This window comes from Apostichopus japonicus, chromosome 18 (genome assembly GCF_037975245.1).
Source record: "Apostichopus japonicus isolate 1M-3 chromosome 18, ASM3797524v1, whole genome shotgun sequence".
In the NCBI taxonomy this organism is placed as follows: domain Eukaryota; kingdom Metazoa; phylum Echinodermata; class Holothuroidea; order Aspidochirotida; family Stichopodidae; genus Apostichopus; species Apostichopus japonicus.
In genome coordinates this window covers 17,009,487-17,034,933 of record NC_092578.1, presented here as the reverse complement: position 1 = coordinate 17,034,933, position 25,447 = coordinate 17,009,487, and the positions used below count along the sequence as shown (strand labels likewise).

The 25,447-nt window shown below is 36.3% G+C and overlaps 2 protein-coding genes across 5 annotated transcripts in view; one reads left to right on the top strand and one right to left on the bottom strand.

Moving 5' to 3' along the window:
* The window catches only part of LOC139959098 (cobalamin trafficking protein CblD-like), a 47,808-nt gene that overhangs the window by 1,101 nt on the left and 21,260 nt on the right, over window positions 1-25,447 (bottom strand). The gene's annotated exons all lie outside the window — the stretch shown is intronic.
* Window positions 1-25,447, top strand: LOC139959097 (uncharacterized). 4 transcript variants are annotated; one of them, XM_071956674.1, is made up of 4 exons: window positions 1,814-2,731; window positions 16,605-16,660; window positions 18,626-18,797; window positions 19,414-25,447. In XM_071956674.1, exons 3-4 carry the CDS (start codon window positions 18,663-18,665, stop codon window positions 21,298-21,300), a joined length of 2,022 nt encoding a protein of 673 aa, XP_071812775.1. In that variant the 5' UTR covers window positions 1,814-2,731; window positions 16,605-16,660; window positions 18,626-18,662; the 3' UTR covers window positions 21,301-25,447. The 4 variants fall into 4 exon arrangements, with proteins under 4 accessions (XP_071812776.1, XP_071812775.1, XP_071812772.1 ...); XM_071956675.1 differs by lacking the exons at window positions 1,814-2,731; window positions 16,605-16,660 and adding an exon at window positions 1-440; XM_071956671.1 differs by lacking the exon at window positions 16,605-16,660 and having other exon boundaries at window positions 1,816-2,731.

Here is a 25,447-nt window from a genome sequence, read left to right as displayed (position 1 = left end):
TAGACTACAGCACTAGCTTGCATTTTAAAGCATGCTTAAGGTGGAAAGATCATCATCACCCAGGAATTGGTTGGCTCAACCTCAAAAGGTCATTAACGAGTGGCCATTGCCATGGTTACCCATACACCTACTACCTACTCTGGAGCAGCTGGTCCCTGCCCTGTGATAAATTTTCCAGAGACATATATTGTTCAATTACATCTTCAGCAGTTTCTGTTTTGGTCCCTGTTTCCTTGTGCAAACTCAGTAGTCAGTATACAGTTAGTCAATGTACTGCGAGTCAATACACAAGAGTGCTCAAGGAATATCTATCATATTTCTCTCACTGATATTTTTGAGCATCTCTTTATGTATTTATGCATAATTAATATGCATCTGCCTACTGCACTTTAACCTGTGTGACGGGACTGAGACAGACTTTATACCTTTGGCCATTTATGGTAAAGTATGATACTATAGTTGTTTTTTTCTTTTCATATTTAGGAAGATCATTATGCATGTGTCTCAGGCCAAGTTTTACCCAATTCATATCTTAACAAACCTTGCATTGTTTTTTTCGAAATAATAACAAAATACCCAGTGATTAATTTACACAGTATCATGCTTATATGTTTACACAGAAGGTTTGTCTAGCTTGAGCATAACCAACCGTTTTGTTTTGTAAAGTTTTTTTTAAAGTTAAACGAGATGGCAAGGCTGCAAACTAAAACTTCACACACCTATAAAATGCAAATCTTGCAGCAAATAAGTTGTAATTAAGCTTTCAACAGTGTCGTAGGAAGGTACTTTTTAGTGGGGGGGGGCTGAAGACTGATGGCTGACCTGGGGGAGGGGTCTAAGGGGAGGGGGTGTCCCCCTTTGGATTTTTTGGGCATTTCCAGGTGGCCTCAGATGCAATTTGGTGCAATATAGCACACTTCAACACCAACTCCATGTTTTAAAAAATTTTGCATTTTCGTCTGGCCTTAGATGCAATTTGGTGCTCCAAATGAGATTTTTTTCTCATTTGGAAATGAAAAAGGGGTTTTCTGACTTGCGAATCGGGGGGGGGGGCGGAATGATACTTCCGCCCCCCCATATTTTTCACTGGGGGGCTGGCGCCCCCCCCCCCCAGCGCCCCCGGTTCCTACGCCCTTGGCTTTCAACACTTATGCACAGCTATGAGGTGTTTGTATTGTATAAAATATTTAAATACATAGTAAGGTCTGCAATATACACACAGCTGTGTGAAAACAATTCAAATCTACCGATAAAGGTGTGTGTCCCAGGCACATACTGTACAGGTCACGCCTTACCACCCAAGGACTTCGGGACAAAGCTCGCATGTACCCTCCCGTTTAATATATAGATTCGATCCTTTTGCAACTAATCTTTCAAATACTTTCATGGAATTTCACTTTAAAAACAAAAATGAAAGTTTAAAGGATTTCCTGGCACTGTATATTATATTGACATATAACTAAGAAATCCATGGTCTTTCACACTGTAGTAACCTAAGCGTGCTATGAAGTGAATAAGAATATTTTACTGGGGGGGGGGAATTTTTTTTTTTTTTTAATCCATTACCGATTTTCAAATTTTACTATTTGGGTATCATTGGATTTTCTAATTAACTCATACAATTAACAAACATTGTTCAACAATTACCACTGCTCAATGCTATTTTCAATAAAAACCTAATGTATATACACTGTAACTCTGATATTAAAATAATAGTAATAATAATCAGAATTGATTTTAACAAAGCTTAAGCGACCACAAATGTGGGAGAAACCCGCAAGGGCTTATGGATTACAACTTACACGTCGGGTGGCTTCCAATTCAACATCTTATTACTCAAATTTGGAATCTTTTCAATTTCGAAAGTCATTTCAGATGGGAAAACCGTAGATTGCTCGTGGATGAAAAGCCCACTTTACTATGAGAAAAATTACTGGATGCAACCAATCAGTTTTAATGTGTGTTAGTTACTTCCCTGATGCACAAAGTGTCAGATTATCAGTATTAAATTCCTTCGAAACAGCAGAGAGCGCAGAATCAATGTATTCATTTGGCAGTCGTTAAAAACACAAAGTCAACAATTTGCACTCTTTAATATTTATTGGACTACCGAAACACAGGCCTGTAGTATTTGCTCACTTTCTATCCAGTGTTATTAACCGCTGTCATCTCACTAAGCATCGTATATCTCAGGTACGAGCGTACCCCATTAGATGCACGGACAACTTGTAAACAAACACATTCGAAGCTACAGAGAATGCAGATCATAGAGCAAGCTACTACAATGCATACATGCCAAAGCCAATTTTGAAATTTCCAATAAACAAGAGTTTCCCTCCCCCGAACATCATGTTAAGGGCAAGCAACGCTGGAGTTTGGTAACTGGATATGCTTCGAGATCTGGAATGAGATCAAACTTTGACGGGATAGAACCAGCAGGAATAATTTTCTGTGTATAGGGCAGAGGACACCTGGTTTGAAAAGAAAAGGCTCACACAAAATCAGAAAGGAGAAAATTGTTCTGTTTTGATTTTTCTTTATGCTTGAGGGGAAATACTTGTAAGGTTACAGGCAGCTAGGAACAGCCCTGCATCTAGTCGTGTAACTTCAGGTTTTGATAGCGATGTTGGAGCTTTTGTGAAGTAGGGCTCTCTCTGGAATAGTATGCTGTGTGTTTTGTGGTGATTGATCAACCAGACTGATGAGGTCTTGTGGAGAGTAACAGTCGTAGGTAAGAAACTGAGATAGGACATCTTCTACAGTACATACTGTACAATGTAAACCATGCAGTATCTTAACTACTGGTTGTTTTTTTGGTTTTGTTTTCTGGTGAGGGTGGGTGTGGGGGTTTGGATAGGGGGATGAAGGACAGAAGAGGGTTACAGCTGTTAAAGGGAACTTTGAATGAGGAAGGTTCAAATTAGCTGATGTAATATTTATTTTATTTTCTAAAAATTATACCACAAAGAGTATCAAAATTTAATAACTACATTTTAATTTAGCTCAGTATTGATGGTAATTTTATTATGTATTGGCCACAGACATATGCTAGAAAGTACTTAATTAAAGTCATTCAAATTTAAAAAGAAACATGTTAACTGGCATATTATCTTCAAAAGCAATTTACTTGTCAGAGGTACAGTATAAGATTTTGTCAACTTTAACACAGTTTAAGAAACCTCATACTTTGAGGATCATTTGAAGGATGAAAATTTACTGCAGTACACAATTTTGGCAAGCCTTAGCAATTTTGGGCAGGTGAAAAATGGGCACTACATATATACACAGTGATAACCATCATACTGTACATGTGAGTGTGATATAGATGCCAATTATTGCATTTCGATTTGCTACACTGCTGTACATTAAAAAGAAAGCCAATTATGCAGTAACATAGGAATGTGATATTTTGCTTGACACTAATAAACTAATAACGACACTGTAAGAAATAATAACCATCTTTGACCTTCAACTATATTATAATATGTCATTAACTCCCATTTTACATCTGTACATATTTGGGCCACCATACTGTTGGGGGCTAGCAGGTGTACAATGTTAAAAGAATAAACTGGTGATTCATATAAATACTTGGTGCTCCTATAGTGAATATAAAGTATTAAACATTTGCATATAAAGCACATCTAGCTACAATCCAGTAAATGGCTTTGCAATTTGATACTTTATGTATGTAGCTAGAGGTTAATACACTGTACATAGAGCTATAAACATGCCATGACATACAGCTACAAGGCAATAGGTGGTGCTACGTAGTGCTATGTATTGGCATGTATAGCTACATACATACAGTATTTACTGTTACATCACACCAACATGCCCATGCATACAGCTACAGGGCAATAGGTGGTGCTACGTAGTGCTATGTATTGGCATGTATAGCTACATACATACAGTATTTACTGTTACATCACACCAACATGCCCATGCATACAGCTACAAGGCAATAGGTGGTGCTACGTAGTGCTATGTATTGGCATGTCTAGCTACATACATATAGTATTTACTGTGATATCATACTCACATCCCACTGCATAGCTACAAGGCAATACGTAGTACACCGTATTGCTATGTATTGACATGTATAGCTACATACATACAGTGCTTACTGTAATATCACACAAACATCCCACTGCGTAGCTACAAGGCAACATGTAGTACTACATATTGCTATGTATTGACATGTGTAGCTACATACATACAGTATTTACTGTAATAGCATACCAACATGCTACTGCATAGCTACAAGGCAATATGGAGTACTGCATATTGCTATGTAGCTAGTATAGCTACATACATACAGTGTTTCAATACTATTATATCACACCGCAGTAGCTAGGTATAAGCAACCTATTGTAGGCCGACATTAATTACAACAATGTTCCCATAAATTCAGTTTCATGCAATCAAATATGCCGCAATAAAAGGGAGACAGCTGAAGTATATACTTGACAGTACTTAACATGGTTTTGATTGTTTGTGAGCAAATTTATAGCAGATCAATTATGCAGAATACAGCTTGTTGCAGATAAATCTCAAAATCACAGCTTTATGGATAAAATAAGGACTTCAGCTGTCCACAATTTTAATATGGACACTAGGTTTTAAATGGCCATTAAACTTGTACAAATGATAGCATATATGGATTCCCACTAGAACTGAGACGTTGTGTTTCCCTCGCTTCATTTCAAACAACCTCTGAATATTCATCTAAATGCATCAATCATTCATGGACGTTAACCGATAATTCTTTCTTTCTTTCCTTCTTTCGTCTTTTGCTTTCTTTTCTCTTTGCCTCTCCAGTGCCTTGAGCACCCTTCTTGGTGGATATGTGCGTGTTATAAATCACTATTATCATTATCATCATTACATATTAACAGGCACCACAATTTATTTACAGGCACTAGTGTATATTTATAGGCATTATAAAGACGAATTCTCTTAAATTGTATTACTCTCGCAATATAACGTATCTAGTTTCTGTCATGAAACTACTTAAAGAAAGAAACTAATTTAACTTACACTTTCTGGTTACAGATTATATGTTTAGCTTATTTGACAATATCTCACAATTTGCTTGCATATTCCAACATTTTATTTGCGTACGATACATATTCCAGTCTCAGCCTTCATAGCAGGTACAGCCCCGATGCTACTACTGTAAGCACAGTCCGTACCATACTGTATGAATCAATCGATACTCATTTATATTAAACATTAGTACATCCCGGTCGTTACGGGATGGAACGTTATCCCCTTTGTCCAGACAGAAACCTCGGCGAATCAGTAATTAACGATATACATCCTCTTTAACTGGTGTCATAAAGCTGTTAGCTATGATCAACTTTTAATGAAACAATCAATCAATTATACATCCTCTGATGAATGCCCTCGGTCACCGTATATATGTACACGCATAATATCATCGTTGTGTACATACAGGAGCATCATTATACATGAGAAGATACTGTCTGGAGATATCACCATGACAACACCATGCATCACGTACATACATACAGTATGTACAGTATTTCGATGTGAGGGATTGGGAAATGGAGGATGCTGTATGTACATAGCATGAATAGGATAGAAAATTTGATACATCTGTCTATCTGTCTGTCTGTCTGTCTATCTGTCTGTCTGTAAAATGTAAGTTTGCTCTATCTTAATATTCACTGTCAGTTTTCCTCTGAAGAAGCTTCAACTCCACTAACTTTCCTACATGATTTTAATTACCTTTATAATTAAATGTTTTCACGTAAGAAATAAAATCAACACCACCGGATATGATCCCTTCTACCATGTTATTTTATCCATCATCTGTGTCCCGAAGGTATTTATGTAACTATCTTAAAGGAAGAATATTAAGTTTTGGAATAAATTTAATAAATGTTGTGTTTTGTTCCCATATATGATTCCATATGTAATTCTGGCATTCAAAACGTGCCAGTATTTGGACAACCACTAATTTGCATACAGAATTTCATAATTAACTAGAAAATAGAAACCTTATATTTTTATTACCCTTGTTTTAAATCTTTTCATTGCAAGGTGACTTAATATAGTTTAACTTGAACTGCATTCCTACTGTATTGACTTTAATTATTGAACAGTCAATTTTTAAGGAATTATATTATAGTTAGAGGGCCTGATGTTTTGATCCTAGTAAGAGGCTAAACCTCTGAAGAAGATTCTGCCAAGATCAAAAAGTCAGGCATTCTAACTTTTACATATTTTACCTACACAGGCTTCTTGCAATAAATTTAGCAGTTTTGTTAACAGCTTTTTTTCTCTCCAATTTTAAGTAATGCATAAATCTGCTGGGAGCAGAGCATCATGAGTTTAATAATGCAGAAAACTCTGTTAAATGTTGGTCGTAACTTTTTATTTTTCAAATTTTAATGCAAAATTTCATATCTGATAACAGGAAATTCACTTGTTTGCTTTTTATTTCAGTATTATATCCAACTAATCAAGATGTCAAATCCTTCCCCCCCTGGGCCCTCCCCCCCCCAAAAAAAAAGAAGTGGTATGAATTATTCAAGATTTTGCTAACTTTTGTGTAGTGTGATTAATAGTATAAAATGTCTGGGTTTACCTAAAAACGTTGCTTTAAACATATTGTGTAACTTACTGTACACACCAATACCTGAACTGATCATCCCACAATTATTACTTTTCTTTTAAAATCTCCCCCTCTACCCCTTCCCCCTCCCCCTACAAAAAAAAACCCAGACCTGCACTAAATGAAGCCAAATTTTAAGTCTTTCTAATTTTGTAAAAATAGTCAAATTCTATTCAAGATAGCCATAAAATCAGTATCAACCAACTCTTAAAAAAACCATAAAGACAACAAGTTGATTTAATACTAATTATATACCTTAAAACACCTGTTACATTTCAACGTGCTGAGTACATGTATGTACAGCAGATTCACATAACATTGTAACGTTGTATATCTACAGTATCTTCACTAAAACTTTGTCATCACTGGTAATATATAATGGCATATGTGTTATTGACATGGAGGGGGATCCGAAGCATAGGTTGTATATATACATTCTTATATATATAATATACAAATGTATATAATATATACAGATATACTGAGAAAGCTCCGTCGATACAAAGTCGGCGATGTAACTCTTTTATCATCGAAGATCCATTAGTCTTCAACGATATGGATTCTTTATAGTCATTAACGAGAGACAGAGAGAGGGAGGAAGAGAGAGAGTGCGGGGGAGAGGAGCGAGACGGATGAGATTAGGACGAGGCCTTCGGTGACGAAGGCTTATAATATATTATATATGTCCTAAAACAGTATAATGACAAATAACAGAGGCAACCTCATTTCCAGGTCGCTCACCTTACATTTCAGCTTTCAGCTCGAGATCATGCACGACAGATGCACTACATACTGTATATATACTGTGACAGAGAGTTGTTTACAAAAACAAATTCTGTAGGAGTGGCCCCGAGGGAAATTTTTATTTTTCTGTCTTTTGTCTTTATCTAAGTTATTTCTTTATTCCCCCTCCATTTTACTGGGGAAGCAAAAGTCAAAATTGTGTTTTTTTGTTGGTTAGAGAGTAAAAGATACATGAAAGCTGATTGCATTTCTTGATATTAAAACTAGCTCAAATTTTTCCGTCAAAAAGGGGAGGGGAGAGCAAAACTGTTCCTCATTGGCTATTAAGATCAGCATACATACTGTATGTATAGGAGATACATGTAGCTTATTAGACAAGAATCCAATTAAAGGCATCTCACATACAAAAGCTGTTCTTATTTCTCTCAAGACATGAATAATCCTCATAAAATTGTTTAAATTTTTTTTTAATCCAAAATTGATCTGTTGACATATTATAGTGATAATTAAGTTTGTTATTTAAAATTATAATGAGAAAGGTCATTTTTAGAGGAGAAAAAAGACATGAAATCATATATTTGAAATATTATAAAACAGTGTGGCCACTGGCCAGAACAAAAGAACCATACATCTGCACCATGTGAGCAACAGACCAACTTCCTTGTCCTTGTAATATATTCAGATCCAGTCGCATGTACGTATTGCATGTGATACAAGTTACGTGATATATCGCACTACCAGTAACCGTGTATTTTCTTACTACAATACAACAACAGAAAATCGGATACTCCATGGGTTATCTGATCCTATCAACAAGATCTCGTATGAATGATTAATTCAAAGGTTTATGACCAGGGAATCAGAGACAAAACTAACAAAATCGGGGGGGGGGGGGGAAGTGCTACTCTTGGAGTTTCTGCGTTTGTTTCTTTTGTTGTAAAAACAAGTATTTATGCATGATTTTGTAAAAATTCTTACACATTCAAAGAAAATGTTTTTTGAAGTCAGAATAGAAAATATAAAAACAGGTCTGCAACAAAATGAAGGAAACTGATTGGGAGCTGATTGCTGACCTTTTGTTCTTGCTTGGATGCTTTTTCTTGACTGGGGAAGGGGTAGGGAGGGGTAGAGAGGGATAGAGAGTGGTAGAGAGGGGTAGGGAGCAGTAGGGAGGGATAGGGAGGGCATAGGGAGGGGTGGAGGCTGGAAATAAACATTTATGGGTAGGTTTCAATTTTATGGTTAAACTATGAGTTTGATAGCTATAGATACTGTGGCTGCATGTTGAATGAAGCTAAAAGTTACTTTTTTCCGGTAGTATTGTGATCTGAAACCAAATCATGATACTCCCCAAAGATTTTATACCGATAGCAACCCCATTAGATCAGGGACTGTCACATGTGTAGGGTGGAAAAGGAGAGGAGAGGGTGTGGGGGGGTGGAGAATAATTGTCTTGCGCTAGGTGTTGAAATTTATGAATTACAGTATATGTTGTGAAAAAATTAGGGGACTGGGGGGAACCATGGCCCAAACAATGTTTGCACTGGAGATATCTATTAGCCCTCTAACAAGTCTAACATAATTCTGAAGAACTGGAAGAGTAAGAAACAAATGAAAAATGAGAATGTACTTAATACTTATTCCCAATGAGAAAACATGGTTGAAAGTGCCAGAGGAAGGGAGGGGGGGGGGGGGGATAGAAGGACCCATGGAATTATGACTATAAGGGTAAAAATAGTAACGGTTTAAGGAAACTTCTAGAGTAAAAATCCAAGGTATCCGGGCGAATTTCGAAGAAAATTTTTCCCAATACGAAAAACATGTGAGACACTTTGGAATGGTAGAATATGAAGGAGTTCACTAGGGGTCAGTAAGGGTGCACAGTGTTAAAAGATTACCAGGGCATACTAGACACGGTAGAATGCGGTGCTTAGGTTGTGGGGAGACAGGTAAGTGGGGAACGAAGTAAATCTATATAGTATAATAAACAGACTCTAAGCGATGATTCTCTGACAAATCAAATTAATCTTGTGAATTTCAAGGTTGTAATTCACCATGGAATAAATAATGCTTCTTTTTTCCTTTTCTTTTGATCTTGGGTAAATTAATCTGTTATTATTAATGTTAATTACTCATATTTGAAGGATTTCAGGTGAATAAGCCCCATGACATGTAAAACAATCAAATCAACAGAAATTTACCAGGATGGGATAAACTAAACATTGCATAAATTGTTGCTTACAGAGAAAGTCGGTTTTCTGTGTAAAGCAGTACGTTAATACACAGTGAACAAGATGTTTCCTGTGCCTTAACGTACATGGAAACTGGAATAAAGGGCATTGCTCATTGTATACATAAACCAATCTCCACATTGGTACAGTATAATGTATATAGTATACATAGGAGAGATTGTGGTTGATAACTCATACACGATGCGGTTTATATCAGCGGTGAATTCCAATGTGCTTCCTATTCAGTCATTCTATGTACCTGTACTGTAATTATCACTTCATAAATAAGCAGAAATTCCCTCAAATTCAGTACTTTTTACGAGCTATTTAAGAGTGAGTCCACTACGGTTGATTTCTATTGCTTCGGATATCGGGAAGCAAGTCGTTGCAATGTTTTATTATTTTCCGTTTCTTGGACTTGAGCAGAAGTAGATGGTAGAAAAATTGTGGAGCAAAGCTAGATTAAACGCAACATCAAGTAAGTGTAAATATATCTTTAGAAATTTAAATTTTATGTGTCGAATAGTTCAGGAAAACGTGCCACCATTTTATTCTGAGGTTATTCTACCAAACGATTGGAAAGAATGACAATTTAAGTTGTGGTATAATAAATATATACATGTAATATTACATTGGGGGGGGGGGAATTTGAAATTTTTACCTGCCCATCAGTGGTTTAATTATTATTATATTCTTAATTCTTTACAACATCTGAAATTCACAACTATTTTTACCCTGGTAATGTTTGAGTTTCTCCTCATTGCTTTTGTTTGCAACTTTGTTCCTCTGTCCTGTTCCTCTCCATACGAGATACAACTTGTACGATGCAGTTATTGCTAAAATTCAGCATTTACAGTACACTGCTTATAATCCCGTGGCATATTAATCTTTGGTTTAAACAACCAACGTTTGCCATTCAAACAAATCTAGTCTCACAAACAGTTCTGTCAATCATTCCGAATAATCTGTCCTGTGTCATTCATTTACTATTAATGCAGATTACTTTTTGCTATCAAAGACTTTATTGCATTTGAGTGCAAATGGAGATTGGAGACGTGTAAGCGAGGATTGGCGAAAAAAAAATTCAAAGATCTTTTCAAATGAGTGGTACGGCCCAGGGGGTGAAGGTGTCAGGACCCAGGGGTGGAGGTGTCAGGACCCAGGGGTGAAGAAGGAAGGGTGAACCGACGTGGCATATATCAGTCTCCCTCTCCTTTGCTTTCGATCGGTCTGAATACAGCTCTAGAATTTTCTTAATTTTCTTAAAAAATATGAAAAGACGGCAGTAACTTTGAAGCAAATAGAATTTGACCACCTCCATCCACATCAACTTCAAAACAGGATTAGTTAAGATTACTTTGACAGGATTTGGGAATGTGGCAATTCCTTTTAGAGATTAAACTAAACCCCCAGATGGACCGACTCCAAATCCTAGAGGGATTTTATACTCTACTGTAGAGCTATTCATAATAAACCCATTTATTTACTCACTTTCCGAAGGCTTTATAAATATTTGCTCGATTCTCGATCAAGATTGCCTCAGTGCGATGTCATTTATCCACTGAGGTGGACTAGCCTGTACGATATTAGACTTGAACGTAAAGTGACTTTACCGAAGGGGAAGATATATTTTTTTGAGTTATAGAGAATTGCTAGCTACTTGATCACACATCGTTTGAAGGAGTTACAACGGTACGTTATTCAGTGAATCGATGAATTCTATCTTTGAACAGGAAACAGTAGGAAGTCATTAAGTCTCCGAAGCACATGAACTAAATCACGTAGCAAAGTTGCGGGGACGTTGCCAATTGTCAGGGTTTAAGAATTTACGGCATATTCTGTACGGGCCCAGAGAACATTACTGCAACAAATGTCCCTGTAATATTACTTACAATCTACTGAAATTATTATCGAATAATTATCAATAATGTTTTAATTATTTTTTTTGTATATTATTTGTTATGTTGTGTATTTTCTAGTTGTACAAAGTACAAGAAAAAAGTTTGGGATCTTGCATTGCAAAAGAAATGTTGCAACTATAGCACAGAGATTACGCAATAACTTTTCGGGGAACGAAGGTCATGTAAATAAGCACATGGTGAATGTGTCACTGTATTTTAAGGTAACAGAATGTACATCATGTGACTGTGAAATAGCAAAAACAAAAAATATTCTGGATAACTAATGGAACTGCCCATGGTGAATATAGCTAATATTGGTCATAATCACTCAAAAATAAAAAGGGGGAGTTTTAGCTATCATCAGTGATGTTGGAGGCAGGGGTGGAAATAATCTGATAATGCAATACACAACACTTGGTTCAAACATGCAGTATATTTCGTGTCCTTATTGGTTCGTCATTCTATTCTCCAACACTGTTAACGAACACTACATATTAAGCAGAATAAACAGTGTCTCAACCAGTCATAAAATAAACCCATCTACATTTCACTAATTTTTTAATATATTTCAGTAAGATTCATAAACCCCACACATGTTTGTATCACATTGTCATATACAGTAACAATACCAAACAGCTGTGCTAGATGGAAAATTAAGACAACTGCGCATTAAATATACTCAGTTCCTTTAACTTAAAACTAAACGGACATATCCAGTAACTTAGTCCGGAAGAAAACTTCCTCCAGACTATATCCTTTAATGTTAACATATACAGTACGAGATGGAGTTTCTATGGCAACTTGCTCAGCGAGTTACACTAAGCAGTCTTAAGTAGAACTTTGAAAGCTATTATTGTGTTGCTATGTTGGTTGCTATGGTCACCATCGTACAGCTAGGTAATTGTTAGAGGCTTTAACCTATGTTTGATAGGTTCAATGTACTGAGGAGTATTGTATAATCATCTCTTTGGCATATCCTTTTAATTTATGCAAAGCTTATATTTGACATTTGGAGTTACTGTGGCTCTAGGCCTGATGATCATTAGAAGTGATGTTTGTAGACATTGTCTTAAGAAATCCATCGACAGGGTTATTTAAATATGTGAAAACTTTGACATGGATTGTTGCGCTCATCAACATTTCTTGTTTAAGGGCCTTTCATATATAAAGTCAATCCCTAATTATAAGTCCAGATACATCATTTTGAATAATGTGATGTTCCTCTTTTCAAAGAAGACAAATAAAATATTTCAAAAATAGCCTAAATGCCACAAAACTATGTTCAGTGTCACTGAAATTAAGGTTGTAAAAACAAAGGAATAACATAACAGAAAATTAGGCAGTCACTCCCTTTACATCATCAATGTGCATAATTAGCTAATTTTTTATATGAAACTATAATTAAGAAAAGACTTGTAAAATGGTCAATCTTTGATGGATTTTGATGGGAGTTGCAGCTATTGTCATTATTTCTAATGCCTATTTGAGTGATTAGGACAATATTGTTGAATAGGTGTAGACCTTTAATAAAGTAGCTTAAGCGTAATTTTCAAAAACCATATTCCATTTTGCAACAGATCTATGGGTGTATTATATATTTTATAGATAGAAACAAAGATGCATTTTAGAATAATTGTAAAATTAGCATCACAAATGTCATTATTTGCATATAAGGGTAAGATATAGTCATAACAGTAGGCTGCTTTTAAAAGTACGATGACACCGATTTTTAGACTGGAATATGAGTCGAAGTTCCCTTTAATACGTCGGGTAACTAAATGAACAATCAGAAAAACTGACTGCGGAAATCGTAAAACAAGTTTTAAACAAGAAAATTAAGACATTTTTGGCTTTAAATGAACCAGTTAAAATTCATCATGATTACACATCCTCTACTTTAGAATGAGTACTCTGAAATTTTCAACTCTAATCTTAAAACCTAAAGTCTACAGTCAGACTCACTTCTTTAGTTGATCATTTGATTGTGATCGACTTGTTTGGTTAAGCGCCTCAGAGCAGTTACTTCTCGTTTTCTGACTTGGGGGCGCTATATAAATCCATTATATATTATTATTATTATTAACCTTTAAATTGAATCTACATTCATCTAGAATAACAATATGACAAATGGTGCAATGTTATTGTTCGACCTGATTTGATTTCTGACAGCTAGGTCAGCTATATATATATATATATATATATATATACTTGGCAAGATCAATACGCTTTGTGCAGTGAGAATGTGGTCTGAAAATAAACATGGGCCTTATCTGATCACAGGCAATGCCAATAAGTCATTAACACAGCACAGTTTACAGTAGTACATGTACCGCTGAACTTCAATCACACCAATTTGAAATATTTTACCATGTACACTTCCTTTGTCATATTGTCTGTTCTGGGCTTTTTGTGTTTTTTTTTTCTAATTTTCTTACTGTTGTACAGCTTATGCCATTATTTTTTTGATTGTGAAATTGACTTATAAATTTATGAATTAGGATTTGAATTTATAGCAGTGAATGGCAATCCAATTAAAGACCTGTTGTAATTATTACAGGGCCAAAAGATGGGTGCGATAGGGAGGCCCGGTGAGGACCCACAAAGGAAGGAAGTAGGGTCTGCAGACAAAGAACAACCTGTAGAGGTCAAACAAGAAAGGTTGTGGGAGGGGAGGAGAAATTAAGGAAAACTAATGTATAAACCCTTCTTGAGATCATTATGGAACATCTGATCTTCAATTTTTTTTATAAAGTATGAAAGTACCTCTAAAAAAAAAATTAGGAAAGGTTTGTGAACCAAACTGGACAACTGTTTGAGGTTTCAGTAAATTCTTGGTAAGATTTATAGAGAAAATATTAGATTTTAGACATCTATAGAAGAGACTATTAGAGCACAGTGATATATTCACAGTTAATGTAATTAATTTGAATGCATTGAATAATTATCAATTTTGTTTTTTTTTTATTAAGGGAAGATTAAAACATCTCCTGTAGGGTCTGTCAACATCAGCCACTATTCTTTTGCCCAACCTCCTGCCAACCAACCTCCAACCATCCAACCAACCAATTTCCAACCAACCAATGAACCCCCCCCCCTTCTCCCCGTTCCCTGCTCAGAGGTGAACCTTAACCGAACTCCCAGTGCACTCAAGGGCAACTGATGACTATACTGTAGTTAAGCAGCCATTTCTTTTCCTTAAATATAAAGATGCAAATATTCAATAGGAGGACAGAACCTTGAAAAGTAGTCTGATGCTCTATAATAGAGTCTGCCAATTATACGTATCATGGTCTGTCCTCAGCTGTAAACGCTGGCAGTCAATTGGTGACATTTCGACAGAGGGTAGGTGAAGAGAGAAGACTCTGGCATCAGCTGTCACTCTCAACTAGATTACACCTCCATGATGGTTGCTATGGCAATTAAATACTTGAAAATCCCCAAGGGGTTAAATATTCATTTCTAGTTCAATTTATTGTCATTAGGAGGTGTATTCCCCCCCCCCCCCCCCTCCTCCCAAAACTAACCAAGCTTGAGGATTTGATTTAAGGAAATTTTTTTTATAAATTATGCGAAAGCAGCTCAGGGAGGAATGTTAGATTAGCAAAATGAATAACGGCATTGAATGACTTTGCGTTATGTTTTGTACGTGAGATGACTGGAATGAGAGTAAGCCTGCAATTCCAGACAATTTAAAGCTGTCACTGTGCAAATCAAGTTCAAGTTCAACTTAATTTATATACCTAAAGGGCAATTTAATGCTCGCATTAAAAATATGAAAACATAAAAATGCATAAAAATGATACAAATGGACAAGGAGGATAAGACACATTATGAGACAAGTTAAATGTAGAAAAGATATCATTTAGTAAAATACCAGAAACCTAACGATTTTATGATTGTTATCAAGTTTAATACAACGAGGAGTGATAAACGTTGATTTGTTTCGGTTTGTAGCTCAGCATAAGGTAATCATAAGGTAAAATGACTTGAACAAACAAATTATGTTCGTGTTGTTAGTTTTATTACCATGTTAACAGCAGATTACTTTATGAAATGTCTGAGGGGATCAGTGGAAGGCTAGATTATTGGAGTAGAACGGGGAGGGGAGGGGGAGGGGAGGGGGAGGGAGGGAGGGAAGGAGGGAAGGATAAAATGCTACCAATTTTGGGGGCTAGGTATATTGTGGTGAATATAGACAGCATTGCGTAATGTGAAGCGAAGTAAACATGCAGTCTTAATAGTTTTCAATTCTTCAAAAAAAATCTATAAATAGCATAGAAAACTTGTTGCCACTGCCTCCCTCTATCAAATTCTACAAATCTTCAAAGAGGAATTATGAATAAACAGTGACTGTGGAGAATGGAAAAGCATTTCCTGCTCAGATTCGTAGCCTGTGGTTGACTCTCCAATATCCAGCTAAGATTTAACGAGGCATAGAAGGAACCATTCCTTTCTTATGTCAATAATAGTCAGCAAATTGTGAACATGATCATTTCCATATCTGTTGCATAGAGTTTTAATTTTTTCCCCCCTTTTGTTTCACTTCTTGAACGTCAAGTTTTCTTGGTATGAGATATTTATGATCCATTGTCTTTCGCAAATGCAGTTTGATTTCTTCTTATTTTTTTTCTTTATTATCTTCTGTATGATTCAGACTGCAAACAAATTACATTTCATCCCATTTCCCCCCAACCCAAAGTTCAACAGTCTATGCAGCCAGTATGTTAGCTACAGTAGTACATTACTGAATTATTTTTAATACAAAATACAATCGGTTGATACCATTATATGATGGGTTATAGAATAAATGGATGCCAAACTCCAAACTTGGGGTGAGATAATTTGCATTATTTGTATACATTGTTTGACCTATAGGTGTAGAGTCTATATACACAACAAATATTGACAACAAAGACCTCACTTAGATCTAACTAAAGATTCCAGAACATGTTTCTTTCCAATCCAATGATTCATAAAGTGTGATACAGTTTAACACACATGGCTGGAAATTACAAATGGTTACAACCTGTTTCGGTCTTTTTGTAAGTTTTGCTTATGGATCTGTTTGATTTCTACTTTATTTAGCTGATTGATGGATTTATATCTGGAATATATTTGAGAACTGTTTGTCAATAATTCAGGTAAAATGCTTTATCTAAATATCTTCGTTTTAATAGTGTAATGAATGCTAATCATGAGGTCTAATTATAACTTTGTAAGCTGCATATCAAAGATCTAAAATTTCTTTACACATATATATATCACTGTTTTATATATTCCCTAAATTTTGTTTCATCTGATTAAAGCTGCTAACAGTTTACAAAAGCCTCATTTTATAACATTCTAATCCTAATTAATGGTTAACAAACATTGTGGTGAATTTAATGCTAACCATGAGGTCTAATCATAACTTTGTAAGCTGCATATCAAAGATCTTAAATTTCTTTACACATATATATCATTGTTTTATATATTCCCTAAATTTTGTTTTATCTGATTAAAGCTGCTAACAGTTTACAAAAGCCTCATTTTATAACGTTCTAATCCTAATTAATGGTTAACAAACATTGTGGTGAATTTAATGCTAACCATGAGGTCTAATCATAACTTTGTAAGCTGCATATCAAAGATCTTAAATTTCTTTACACATATATATCATTGTTTTATATATTCCCTAAATTTTGTTTTATCTGATTAAAGCTGCTAACAGTTTACAAAAGCCTCATTTTATAACGTTCTTATCCTAATTAATGGTTAACAAACATTGTGGTGAATTTAATTAGTTTAGTATTAAACTCAGAAACTTGTGAATAAAACCCTTTAGTCCCCAGCTAAAGTATGGTCATAATATTCGATTACGGTGACCATTTCTATGTGTTTAGCATATTTTGGGGTATTATCTTTAAATGTTGATATTTCACACTGAAAATATACAGTGTGAACATACAGTATTACTGCACAAGATTCAAGCTGTGCACAGAAGTGGTAAAGTTCCAACTTCTAGGTCGGGTCGACCACAAGCATATTTCAATGTTGCACCTTCTGTGCTACGTCCCCTAGGGGGGTGTAAGGTGCTACCATGGTTACCAGTTCACTCTACACATGGATAGAGCAAGACTGCCAATGTGTTAGGAGACAGTGAATACAGTGTAATAATGTACATATACTGTAACAGCACCAACTAAGAGCTGGGTAGATAAAGTAGTAACTCAATTCATAGTGATACAGAGCGCAGTTCTTGTAATTCAACCGGAATTGGTTTTTGATCTCTATAAACATTATATTTTTAATTACGTAAGTTTGAAAGATTTTTTTAAGCAGTTTTCACAGCACAACTTATAGCAACTTTGGGGGCAATGAAAGTGTGTGATAATACCAATGACCTTGCAGTCCTTGGAATTTTAGTAAGCTCCAATTATGGTCACAAATATCTACATATATCTTTAAGTTTTATTTTCAATCCTTTGTATGCTAATAGTTTATACAAACACACAGCTGACTTAAACCTTCTGGGAGATATTACATTGTTTAATATGCAAATGACTTTAATAACGATGGATTTATTCAAATATTCAATTAGCATGATTTGTGAAGGCTGAGAAGATTGAGCTACTGACTGGCAGAATGCTAGTGGAGTTTGCCTTAGCCCTGCAGTGGGGAAAAAGAGGAAACTGGCAATTTTCTGCCAGCAGGCATTAATAACTGACCAATAGCCATACAGTACCTCTGAGTTCAATACAGTGTGACCAAAACACATGCTCTTGTCTAAATTTTATCTTTTACTGCTTACAGACTTAGTCAAACAATGAACAAATTAATATCATAAACAACATGAATTCATTTACCAATTTCAGGTCATCATGTTTCAAAGGTATTATCACAACAAAGGAAGAGATAATATACATTCCCCCATGATCATTACAGCTTATATCTGTCACAGTAAGAAATGGATAATATACAGGCCGGAAACATCATTACAGGTCATTTCTGTTACAGTACGAAATGCAATTAACCACTGGACTAATCTTATAATTGAACTTTATCAAATTATTTTTCAAGGCACATGAATTTTATCAATATTTCTCTGTTCCTTTTCCTCATTTCAGATCAGCCAAAGGGGTTCGTTCAGAGGTATAACAGATCATGGCTTCGGTGGCTCCACCCAGCCCTCCACGTGAACCAGGCATACTTGCAACAGCCATGAAGGAGAGCTGGGTTGAAGATTTGGAGAAGGCCGAAAACAGATTGCAAGACAATGTCAGTGTAGTCAGAAACGAGGTAATACCTTCTTACGGTAGAATGTCGCCGACAGTCACTGGTTCAGGGCATTTTATAAGTGATGATTATGCTTACCTACCTCCGTCTAAATGTATATATGCACTTTTATGCACAATTATCCAAAATTGTTGCAGAAAGAAAAACCTACCTACAGCCTGCCAAAATGATAACATGCTTGCAGTCCTCTCCCCTCCCCTTCCCCCACCCCTCCCCTCCCTCCCCTCCCCACTCCTCCCTCCCTCATCCTAACCAATATCTGTCACAACTAACCTTGTCTCGTACTATCAACATTAGGTATTCACGAACTGAGCGTGTCTATTCACAGTTCACCCTACATACATACTGTACATGCGATAATAATCCATCAAATACTGCAATCATCTCTCCCTGAATTCATTATTTTTTACTACAGTATAAATATCCTTGCATCAAGATCAATCCTTTCCCCTTTTCCAATTCATTTCAGTTTTTTTTTATTTACTCTCGTATGTCCAAGCCATGTTCTGCAAAATTTATTACCTCCCATGTTTGAGCTGCTATTCATGCAACTCTGGAAAATGTCACATAATTTACATTTCTCTTTCGTTTTCAATCTCTTTTTTTCTTTTCTTCTCAGATAAGAGCATTTTTCCATTACTGCAGAGAAAAACTTGATGCTCGAGAGAGACAACTGATGGCACAGCTTGATGACAACTGTCAGAAGATTTCCAGCCACCTCAATGTTCAGCGGACTAAATTGCTCGCTTCGGAATCACCATCCAAGAGGAGCCTGTTTTCAATATCCGAGGCAGAGCTCGGTCTTTTAGCCAAGGGGGCTTCCGATAACAATTCAAACGACGATGAACAGGAGGAGAAGGACGATTTTGAAATCGATTCCCCCAGACTACGAGATTTAGGCATGGACGGTGGGGAGGTTAACATGAAAGGTTCTGAGATGAATGCTATTCAGAGATTACCCCATCGGAAGAAACACCTCTTACGAAAGATTAAAAACAGTCCTGAAATTAATCTCAGCTTGGCAGATACGGAGGCCAGGAAGAAATTCACCCAGGTAGTCAGTAATCTAGGGCTGGTTTATGCAGGGAAGGCAGACCCATCTAGAACTGTAGCTTGCTGTCGACCTGCCCTGGTGAAAGCGAGGTGCACCGGTAAGATCAAAGCCATCGACAAGCACGGCAACGAGTGCAGGAAGGGCCGCGACGACATCGTGGCGTTCCTGGAGGCCCCGAGCGGGAACGTCTCCAAATGTAACATAGCGGATTGTCGGAACGGAACGTACAACGTCACGTTCGTGCCCAACGAACTGGGAAGGCACAGACTGCACGTGAAGGTGTCCGGCGTGCCTCTGAAGCCCGGGCCCTTGGAGGTGCACGCACGATTCGTCAGGATACACGTCAAAAGTGCCTTTCTGGGAGGCTCGTGCATCTTCACGCTTGAGATTCCGTCCGACTACGAGCTGAACTGGACGAGCGAGGACAGTTCCACCGAATGCGCCGCCACCACCCTGACTCCTCAGATGCTCGGGATCAGCGTCAGAGACCCGGAGAACAAAGAGACCAGATGTAGCATCATCGGGTGCACCGAGAAGAAGATGGGCGTGGCCAGATACAATGTTAGATTCTTCCCGCTGAAGCCGGGCGATCACGAGATAAGCGTCTCACTGCACGACGGACCGACTCTGGTCCAACAGGTGGTCCCCGTTCAGGAGAAGGAACAGATCGGAAGCAGGGGATCTAAAGAGGGCCAGATGTTCAGCCCGACCGACGTCGCCGTTTCCCCGAACGGAGACATCTTCGTGGCGGACACGGTCGAGAACGCCAGGATTCAGAAATTTGCGACGACGGGAGAGTACCTCTCATCGTTCTCGGTGGATCACCAGGAACCGAGCTTTCTGGCCGTCGACTCTCAACAAGTTGTGGTTCTCTTCCAGGGGAGGATGGAAGTTATGTCATACACCCATGATGGCCAAAAGACAGGATCATTTAGCATTCAGAATCTCACGCAACCGACTGACATGGCTCTCACGTCTAACGGAAACATCGCCGTCATCGACCGTCACCTCAGCCTTTTACAGCTTCTCAACAAAAATGGGAAAGTGGAACTGCAAGTAGGAAAAGAAGGTACCAAGCCGGGGGAATTTAAGGAACCGTATTACATTTGCGTTACCAACGAGAACCATATTTTTATCAGTGAGCACGGCAATCGCAGAGTCCAAGAGATCGACGCCAAAGGAACGTATGTGAAAGACCTTCGGTCAAAGGATAAGATGGCGGAGCCAGGCGCGGTAGCTCTAACAGCGGGCGGCCATTTGCTGGTCTTTGACGAGAAGGAGAAGAAAGTCCAAATCATCAACTTGGACGAGAACCGATTTAGTGGATGTCTTTCAATCGACCTGCTGGAGCCCAGAACGGCTCGCATGGCGGCCACGCCTGATGGATTCCTTGTGGTACTTGACATGTTGAATAACTGTCTCTGGAGATATAGGATACCTTTTGAGTACTAGTACTAACACACTAAATGAGTATCAGCTCTATACCTAGGCCTTGGTTGTTTATTTACTGAGGTGCTCATTGCCATGGCAACATTTATGGTATGTGCCATGTGACTCACTGGAAAATTCTGTTGTGTGTATCACAACCTGAGCTCAGTCAAACCAGTTGACCATAATATTTATTTATATACTATTTATTTGGAAGCAGTACAAATCACCTTTGCATGGCATAGTATTAAACCCAACCCCTATCTGTGACTTTGACTGGTCAGGAAGACTTTCAAAGCACCATCAACCCACAAACATGGCATGTCGTAGCCTCAAATTTTTTACCAAAACCGTGGAATGGTAGAATGAAAAAGGAGGAGGGACCGGAAGGGGGGTCCGGTCATAGAGGGCCCACAGTGTTATTTGTTTACCAGGACTTTATAGGCACAGTAGAATGAGGTGCTAAGGTTGTGAGGAGACAGGTAAGCGAGGAGCGAAGTAAATATGAAAATTTAACAATAAGGAAAAGTGTTCAAATCAAGAGTTTTCCTCACTTTTCCAAGCATAACCTTCAAAAGTTTGGAGACCTGTAAAGTAGGTTCTTCTCTTTTCCAAAATTTTTCCTGACTTTTTCCAGAATACCCAGGAGCTGTGATCACATCATGGTTCATCGGAGGGTCGGACACCTTGACAACTAACTATTTCTCCTTGGAATATCAATTCTCACATTAGATCAAAGTCACCTACATCAAGGTAGCCAGCACTATACTGTATCTATACAATTACTCACTTAGAAAACGTAGTACATTCTGCGTGAAGTGGATTAAATGAGTGTAACATAGTGCTCACCATCGAGTATTTGTGCAGAAGAGGTAATCATACAAGTTTAATGAAATACATAATACTGTACGAAATTAGCATATCAGAGGCAGCTGGTCACTTGATGGGATTTTGGTCACCTCGGGGGAATTGGTCACCTGAAAATACACTGGCAAAGCTTATGCATAAATAAAAGACAGCTGAGCACATTCTGGTCCCTGGTTTATATGTGATTGAAGATTTAGGATAAGAGTGTTTCCTATGCAGCAAACTGCATAAAATCATATAAAAAGTATACATTGTGTAATACAGGCTGTATGTATGTATGCATACAAGCAGTAAAAAGTGTTGTAGACATTTCAACCCATTACAAAAATAATCATGAGCCTTAGAAGCATGAATTTGGCAAAGGTGTCTCACAAAGTCAAATGTGCAACAAATCACATGAAAGCTGCTGCTACTTCTGGAGGAATAAATGTGGAATATAAAAAGAAAACCTGCCCCATTTGTAGAAAGTCAGAAACAGAAATATGTTACCTTAAAAAGTGTTACTGTGCAAATGGAATTATATATAATATGCTATCAGATATATGCTATCAATTATATATAATATGCTATCAGATATGCTATTAATTATAAAATATATGCTATCAGATATGATATTAATTGGCCTTACTTAATAAGGGATAAACTAAACTTTAATAGTCTTTAGGCTTTCATGCAATATTTACTTGAAATAAAAAGGGGTTATTCAATTATACATTATTTATCAGCTTCCTTTTCTGGACCAGACGAATATATACAGTATGTATATTCATCACATTTTACCCAGGCTTTATAATAAAAAATACCTTGAGTTTAATGGGGGTTTTTTTTTTTGGTGTACAATGGAAGGGGGGGTCTTTTTTTATCACTTTTTCTTTCAGGTTCTGTTTTGTGTGTTTATAGTTAATTTAAAATAAAAATAAAATAAAACTGTTAGCAAACTGCTTATCCACTAGAGAGCCTGTGTAATAGAATGTGTAAAAGTAAGTTGGCCTGACGTTTTGATATAGTTAATTTAAGTTACAAAATTAATGCACATTGCTTCAATATGGTTTTGATCATTTATAGGCCTCTATGCATTTTCAATGTCATCTAAAGATATAATTGCAAATGCGAAAAAGCCATCTGATGCAACTTTTCTTCACTTTTTTTTATTTTGGAACTAAAGACAAATGGTTCATTAATATATTACATAGTAAAATACTATCCTACCACCAGGCACACCATGTATACCTCTGGCTGGGTTTGATGGTTATAACAGTGCTACAGAAAAGAACCTGAAATTAATTGTTATTACTTTTGGCATTTTTATCATGGCGGAAAAAATTTAAAATGTGAGATCAATAGTTCAGATCCATGTTTTGAGAACCTGTTAGATTTCATATTGTTCAGTACTGATGAAATCTTAGAGAAATGAAATCAATTATTAAAATTAAATCTAAGTTTAACATAATACAGGATATTTTACAGATATATTAAAAGTCAAAGTTAGAGCTACAAGGGGCTCAATTTTCTACTAGGACATATTTTATAAATTACAGACAGTACTTTGGTATAACTTTGGATTATGTACCTGGTCCCATGGGGTCAACTGTCTGAAACTTCACCTGTAAACATTGTACTTCCATAGGTACTACAGCCCCGGCCCCCTCCCCCCCCCCCATAAGTATACATGTGCTTGTCATACACTTCTTTTCTTTCCTTTTTTACTTGTTTTATAATGTTTTTTTCTTTATTTTTTTTAATTTTTTTTTTCTTTTTGGTCTTATTTTCCTGATTTTTACATACATAGATGGCAGATATAAACATTTTGAAATAAATTTTCCTTTTTGTAACTTTCTTTACATAGGGAATAATAGTGTTCCTTTTTTGTTCTTCTGAAATCTGAAACACATGAAACATACATCTTTGTATGTACAGTATATTACCTATTTGCAGATTATTGCCAATCTTCCAAGCAATGCAAAATTGCCCATTTTGAAATATTTTGCTACATAGAAGCTGATTTATATATATATATATGTATATATATATATATATATATATATATATATATATATATATATATATATATATATATAAATACATCAGATAAACTTATTCCATGATAAAATATTCATTATACAGTGCAAACAAGTGCAATATCAATATTTATAATCAGGAAAAGTAATGAAATCAAATTCCCAAGCATCTATAGGCCATGTTCACTATCTCGTCTATTATTTATCAGATTATTTAAATTTTAAACATGCACGAGACTTCACACTTCTGCCAAAAACTCGAGGGAATCAGCCAAAACCTTAATGAAGCTGCACATGAATGCGTGCATGGAGGGTATACTGTAACAAAATGTCTACCACACTGAAAATTGGTATACAGTATAGTATTGTACAGTAGTCTGAACATTTGGTATTCCAATGGTAAACAATCTGTGAGCTTGTACAGAATTGTTCACTTGACTTAAATATTTTCTGAGAGCGTCGAGACTCTGTAGTACTGTCATTTAAGAACACAACAAAAATCTAGACCAGTAATACTTTTATGAGAATGCAAAATGAAATAAAGAGATTAATGCATTTTTTTTTTCAAATTAAATTTGTAATTATTTTTAATTCATATTAATTATGTAAATTATTTTAATTAATAGTAGATTCTGTCCAGAAATGAAATATTCTTCCATTGGAAAGAGAGAGGGGTTGTATATTCAGCTAGAAATAATGGTGTGGGATTTATTACATTATTTAATCTCTGGTTGATAGAAATATATATATCTAGACAATAGGTGGATGCACGAGACACATGAAATGCTCGTATTTTAAGAACGAGTGTCTCTACGATGAATATTCATTGGTAAAACTTCCCCATATATTTAGAGGTATACTAAACTACAAAACGATAACATTTCTCCTCAACAAGACTAAATTCAATGCATATTCTGCATTTTACCTGTCAATTAATTATTAATTAAACCAAGAGATAACAAACGGTGGTGTGAGGATCCAAGCAAAGCGTGATGTTTCTCTAACACTTAATGCTTTTTGCATGTTACACTTTTGACAGAATTATTTTTATTTTTTTTTATGGTTTCAAGGTCTGTCTTCAGGTCAACAGACATCATCTTTGTCTTCTTTACGAATCCTCACAATGATTATCATTTTATTCCACAAAGATTGAGTTACTATTTTGATTTTTGTACTTCTTAAGTTTTTTTGTCTTTTTCGTTACAATGTACTGTTGAATATTCAAATTTGGTTAATATTATTTATATACAAAACATGAATTTAATAAATATTTAACATGAAAATTA

What these genes read in the sequence shown, in the direction of transcription:
- LOC139959097 (XM_071956675.1), top strand. Translation starts at nt 18,663, where the DNA reads ATGGCTTCGGTGGCTCCACCCAGCCCTCCACGTGAACCAGGCATACTT. An exon ending in TCAGTGTAGTCAGAAACGAG is followed by an intron (nt 18,798 to 19,413) that starts GTAATACCTTCT and finishes TTTTCTTCTCAG; the next exon opens with ATAAGAGCATTTTTCCATTA.